This window comes from Pinus tabuliformis, chromosome 1_1, assembly GCF_031772625.1.
Source record: "Pinus tabuliformis cultivar Carrire ecotype Pingquan chromosome 1_1, CPIR1, whole genome shotgun sequence".
NCBI classification, from domain to species: domain Eukaryota; kingdom Viridiplantae; phylum Streptophyta; class Pinopsida; order Pinales; family Pinaceae; genus Pinus; species Pinus tabuliformis.
In genome coordinates, this window is record NC_142297.1 from 336,528,737 (window position 1) to 336,535,086 (window position 6,350).

The 6,350-nt window shown below is 34.1% G+C and overlaps 1 protein-coding gene across 1 annotated transcript; it reads left to right on the plus strand.

Annotated features, from left to right (window-relative positions):
- Window positions 1–2,622: 2,622 nt before the first annotated feature.
- LOC149212936 (gibberellin-regulated protein 10-like) lies at window positions 2,623–5,824 on the plus strand. Its single transcript, XM_089388875.1, has 6 exons — window positions 2,623–2,778; window positions 2,900–2,938; window positions 3,052–3,094; window positions 4,201–4,266; window positions 5,319–5,441; window positions 5,784–5,824. Exons 1-6 carry the CDS (start codon window positions 2,713–2,715, stop codon window positions 5,822–5,824), a joined length of 378 nt encoding a protein of 125 aa, XP_089245001.1. The 5' UTR covers window positions 2,623–2,712.
- Window positions 5,825–6,350: the final 526 nt, after the last annotated feature.

Consider the following 6,350-nt stretch of genomic DNA (forward strand, 5'->3'; position numbering starts at 1 on the left):
TCACTAAGATCTTTTATCAAGTTGAAATCCGTAGCTATGATCCATTCCCCCCCAAAGAGTTCCTTTAGATATCATAGGGTGTGAAGGAAGACTTCTTTCGACCCTAGAAGATTAGGATCATACATGTGCGAGGACATGTTGGATTTCTTTGATGTTAGACTAGGCCTATGGGGCTTTGTGTTTGCTCGAATATTTATTTTTATGGTTTTCCACCGTCGGCTTAACCTCCATCGCTACTTGGTATTGATCCATGATCACATGACTCGCAAGATGGTTAGGTTCGTTCTGATCTGCTAGGAGGGAAAAGCAATTCCCTAGAGTGTGACTTAGGGCCACTAGGGAGTTGTTAGAAGGGCGAGTACAGGCCACTTCATAGGGAACTCGTGGCCTATCAGGATTTGCTCGAGAATGACTTTCTGAAGCTTGGGATGATGGATTTTTACTTGGAGGAGGTCGCCACCTCTGAAGTTCATAAAAGTTGTCTAATAAGGGAGTCGTTGTAGGAGCTGAGGCTTGCTGAGGGAAGTCATGAAATAGATGCCCATATTCCTGGAAGAGCCTATATTTGAACATAACATGCTCGTAGTACAACATCTGGGACCAGATCTCATCCTCGTATTCTATTTTCACCAATTTCGAGAGAGGGTGATGTATGTTCATATACACATAGATTCGGACATATGAAGAAAAAATCTTGAGTATTTTGATGTCTGAGACCTGGATAAAGTCTCTTATGGAATTACCAATGGGTTTCAGGATATCCATCTCCCAAAATTCCTCTAGAAGGGAGTATAGTTGAACCCAGATGGTGGTAGCCAAGAATTGATTCTTTTCTGAGTTATAGCGAAGTTTATAGTGTCTCATGAATAAACTAGCACTATTCATGAAATAAGGGCCATTGTCGAGGATTCACTTGCGATCATCCATGTCTTCAAAGATTACTGTGAAACAACCCTTGGCTCATAGGTGAAGATTGAAAGGGGCCATCATCTGCTATTCAATTTGGATCCAATGCAGGATATCTACCTCTCTAGGCCAAATGCCAATGAATTTGCACATTATTGCATGATCCTGCATAAACTGACGAGATTGTTCGAGGTGATTGCTAGGAATCACCACTAGGTGATTCTTGATTGCTTTTGGAAGGTAGTGACCTCATGTGCATGACTGCCATTAAGCACCTAAGCCAACGAATAACATGGTTTTCCTAGTACTAGGCTGAACCAGATGAAACATGTGTGGGAGGATGGTGTGTGCGAGAGAGGACAAATTTTAAGGAGAGGTGGATCCGCATCACCGGAGGTGAAAGTGTGGAGATACATTGTCGGCGTAGGTTGTATTCATTCGAAACCCTAATATGTTCAGAACCCTCACCTCTCACCTATATAGATAGATTTAAATTTATATAATAACTAACACTAAACAAATTGGCATCACATGTATAATATTATTATGAATGAAAGATAAATTACGGGAAATTTAATTTCAACATTCTTTTTAAGTATTCATGGAAATTATCTACTTAATTTAAAATTTAATAAAAAATAATTAACTATTAAAATTTTAAATAGTTATAATTACAAAAATAAATTATATTAATTTAAAATTATATTTTTCTTCCGAATTTATATAATAAAGTATAAGATTTACCAATCTAAAAACTTTAAAATTATATATATATATATGTATATATATATAAACATTTATTCTACTTCAATTTAGGATAATAATTTTATAAGAAACATCCCAAACATTAAACACCATAAGCGAAAAGTAAAGTTCCCTTTCATGTAGCACTCATTGCAAAACACCAATACATATAAGCCACTGTTATCTCTATATGCAAATGCCTCATGAACCCACAAACATTTAGGGTTCTGTCCAGCTTAGTTGCTTTCTTCATTCAAACCAATCTGTTAAAATAGAGAATACTAAAATGTTATGTAGCGATAATCTCTATGTACCTTGACAAGTGATGCTCTGAATATTCTTATAATATCATGTTTCCTTTACATTATACTAATGTCATGATTTAACTATCATTACATTATGTTACACTACCTAGGGCGTTACATTATGCTACAATGTCTAATAATTAATCAAACATAAAGCACTTTTCTTTACAAATTAGATACACCTTGATCCCAACCCAAGTGTACCTCGTAAAAGAAAAGTACCACAGTGATAACTATTTCTCATGCAACCGGACGGGACGGCACGACATCACGGCCAACTGGCGAAAATGCTTAAGAGAAAATGTATTGACGTGCCCTAACCCACAAGGAAACAGGAAGTCTGCAGCAGATTCTCTGACACCACTTTAGCATTTCGAAGTCCCTCGTAAAGACAAAATATAACCATTTTGTAGTTTTCTAAACGTTATATTTTCTGTAAGCGGGAGTGGGAAACACGTAAGAAGCGTTGAGAATCAATTGATCAAACAATTGTAAGCTGCTGATGAGATGGTACTTACTTCCCCGTTGGAAATTTAATCAAAATAAACCCAACAACATGGGGGCACAAACGGGATTTATCTTTCCTCTCCTCCCTATAAATTGATAACATCCTCTACATTCCACTGCATTGCAAACTGAGAAGAAAGATGACGTATATTGTATAGGAATCTATACAGCAGGACTTTTACTTCTTGTTGCCTGTGTCTGAAAATATTCTTCTCTGTTTGTATACTCAGTTAGACAGACAGCAGCTTCCATGGCTTCTGCAGGCAGGCTGCTTGTCATATGTCTTCTAATGATGGTACTTGGTCAGGTAACAAGTGTTCCTCGATATAGCCATTTCAATATTTTACATTTTTAATTGACTGTTTTCCTTTTTCATATACTTTGGCTCTTAGAAGTCTGAATTTACATCAGTAATTCATTACTCGTTGATGAAACAGAAGTATGCGCAAGCTGCCGAGATCAGAGCTTCAACCGCAGTTCGGGTGAGTATAAATCTACCACTAAATGAATTGGGAGTTATGTTCATGAAGACATTTGGAATGCCCATATCTAAATAATAACATTGAGTTTCCCTTTTCGTTGGTTATAGCTCCAAAGAAATGGGGCCAAGAGGATGCTTCTTCAGACCATAGGTATATGCTCTGAAAGTCGGACTATATATACTATCGTATTATTATAATGGTTAGATTGATAACTCATTAAGCTTTATGAAGACCATAGGTGGGTCGTAGCTTGTATTCTATTCTATTCATAGTTGTTATTTATAATTGTATATCGTATAATTTTCTTTTTTTTGTTTTACATGTGAATGTATTCATATTTTTACTGCTGCTTCAACACCTTTTTGTCCATTCAAATTTGATTATGATGATTACCATAATCAATTTGTTGTTTGTAGTAGATTTCAGATTATTCTCCCTTAAATTGGCTTCAAAGTTTATTTTATCTCTATGAACATCGTAAAATTTGTTCGTTGTTTTAACTTTCCCTTGGGATTTCATGGTTCACCTTGGGATTTCATGGTTCACCTTGCGCGTCAATTTTATCTGTAACTTATTTCCATGCATTTCCTAACAATACAAGTTTTTTCTTGTACATCGTTTCCTAAGAATTCGAGCTTCAGCTTGCACATCGTTTGTTGTTATTATTTTGTTAAATTCAACGCTTGTACATCATTTGCTATTATTGTTAACCATTTTGGTGAATTCACAGCTCAAAGTAGCTGTCATGATTGTTTTTTTTTAATTAACCTTTTCACGCAAATCTAGGCTCATCAACAGCGCCATTTGGCTATGCTTCTCTTATCGCTCTCAATTTTATTTTTACAATTCAAGACCCATGATGGGGATCTTTTGTTGGTGCTTGAACTATTTCACGGTTTCCCAGGATTTCAACGTTATTTTCTGCATCATTTGTCGTTTTTATTAATGATTTTGGTGAATTCAAGACTCATCGTAGCTGTGATGAGTTTATTATTGATTAACCTTTTCTAGCAGTTCAAGGCATCATTTCTCCGTTGATGGTGTTGTTATCTCTGTCAACGTTTTCTTTTCATTTCAACTCTCATCTTAGGGATCTTTTGTTGTTGCTTCAACTTTTCCAGGGTTTATCTTCATCATCTGTTGGTTATCTCAGCCTCTACTGTTGATGTAATTACTTGTTTTAACTCGTGAGTATAATTCCACGCCGATCCTTCTCATGATCAACTTTGTTTCAATACTGTAATTCTATTACGCAGATTGCCGGGCAGCATGTGGAGAAAGATGCTCAAAAGCATCCCGTCATAACATGTGTTTAAGACATAGTTACCAAGTTTGAATTAGATTGTTTAAGACATAGTTACCAAGTTTGAATTAGATTGGATACTATAGGATAAAAATTCGAATAGAAAATTTTAATTTGAAAAAAAATCGACACTATACATCTTAAAAATTATCATTTTAAAAAATCGAATAGAAAATTTTAATTTGAAAAAAAATCGACACTATACATCTTAAAAATTATCATTTTAAAAAATCGAATAGAAAATTTTAATTTGAAAAAAAATCGACACTATACATCTTAAAAATTATCATTTTAAAAAATTTCTTGTTGTAAAGTGATATTTTCAGATTTTTTTTTTAAATTAGTTTTGAATTTTGAATAAAATCCAATAAATTAGATAATATAATAACTTTAAAATACAATTCACCAAAAAAACTTCCCTTCCATACTTCTTTATTTCTAAATTTAAATCTAAAATATTTTTCTAATTTTAAAACTGATTTATGGAAAATCCTTAGTAATAAATATAAACATTTTTAAAAATAATAAACATTTTTAAAAATAATAATAGCAAAATTAAACTTCCCTTCCATACTTCTTTATTTCTAAATTTAAATCTAAAATATTTTTCTAATTTTAAAACTGATTTATGAAAAACCCTTCCTAATAAATATAAACATTTTTAAAAATAATAATCGCAAAATTAACATCTATTGCAAATTAACAAACTCTTACAAATTCAGTAACAAACTCTTACAAATTCAGTGTAACAAAAAAAGGCCATTAAAATAATAATAAAATTAGAAATTATGAACTTTCCGAGTCCATTCTGATTTTCCAGTGTCTTTCCTTCGGTCCGGATCCCATCCTACCCATATTTGTTCCACCATTCACATTCTCTCATAGTGAATGAACACTCTGCTCCGTCTACATAAACCACCCACCACAGATTTTGACGCGTTTAATTTTTCATTTAACCATCGTTGAAAACCGAATCGAATTTCATCGAATAATACGGTATTCGTATCGAATGGGCGAATTTTCGAATTTTTTAGCCCGATTCGGGCGAATTTGGTAACTATGGTTTAAGAGCATGTAGTACATGTTGTTCCAGATGCAAGTGTGTTCCTCCTGGCCAATTGGGAAATCAGGATCTCTGCCCCTGCTATGCCAGCCTGAAAACACATGGCAATAGACCCAAGTGCCCAGACCCAAGTGCCCTTGAATATATATATATAGAGAAGGAGACAAATAAGTCCTGTAATTATACTTCTTGGTTTTCCATCTGAAGATGTACTTCTTGGTTATTAGTTTATATACGCGAAATGTAAGGGAATTTTGATCACCTGATGAGAAGATGTACATTCAGCGTGCGAACATTTGTATAAATATCTACCATGAATAAACGCCAATCAGCATTGGTCGTTATGCTAAATGAAGATTTGGAAAAACTGCCATAAAACCGGACTGTGAGGTGTGATAAAATTTGAATGATAGATGGGGAAGGGTGGGTTTTATATTTTCTTGATTCGTTAGAATGTTTCGTTAATTTATCAGGTTATGCCAGAGCAGACTTCATTCATAATTCACCTTTCTGACTGTTAGCTAAGTGTTCTCGACTCAGATGTTGTCATATAAATATCATTTTATTTGAAGAGATGTTCTTAGACAGGTAAATGCGATAGTATATTCCCTGTTACGGTATTTGTACTTGGAATGTTTTCATGGGCCTGAATCATTTTCTTTTGGCATGTGTATGGGTTCAAACGATTTCCTTCTTGTTTTTCGTGTTATTCAACGGTTATGTTTTTTTTCCTTCATCAATATATTCGAATGTTTAGCGTAGTTTCATATCATCATGGAAAATATTTCCTTACTGACCATGCAATGCAAGAGAAAAAACTTGCCACCATTGCGTTTTTACATGGCCTGTACTTCATACATCGTTGGAATTTGGAATGCCTCGTTTTAAAGCCAAAGAAATTTGTTCATAAAGTGGTAGAATACATAGGCATGAAAGAAATATATATTTTATATTTGGTTGCCTAAACTATAGGCAAGAAACATTTTTGAATTTCCTTTCAGAATTTCTTTTCCTTTCATAGCTTTTTCCTAGCCCCACAC

Excerpts from the sequence above, each read along its gene's own strand:
- LOC149212936 (XM_089388875.1), top strand. The coding sequence starts at position 2,713 with ATGGCTTCTGCAGGCAGGCTGCTTGTCATATGTCTTCTAATGATGGTA. Across the intron at positions 2,779-2,899 it reads TACTTGGTCAGGTAACAAGT|AAGTATGCGCAAGCTGCCGA; the intron begins GTTCCTCGATAT and ends TTGATGAAACAG. Across the intron at positions 4,267-5,318 it reads TAACATGTGTTTAAGACATA|CATGTAGTACATGTTGTTCC; the intron begins GTTACCAAGTTT and ends ATGGTTTAAGAG.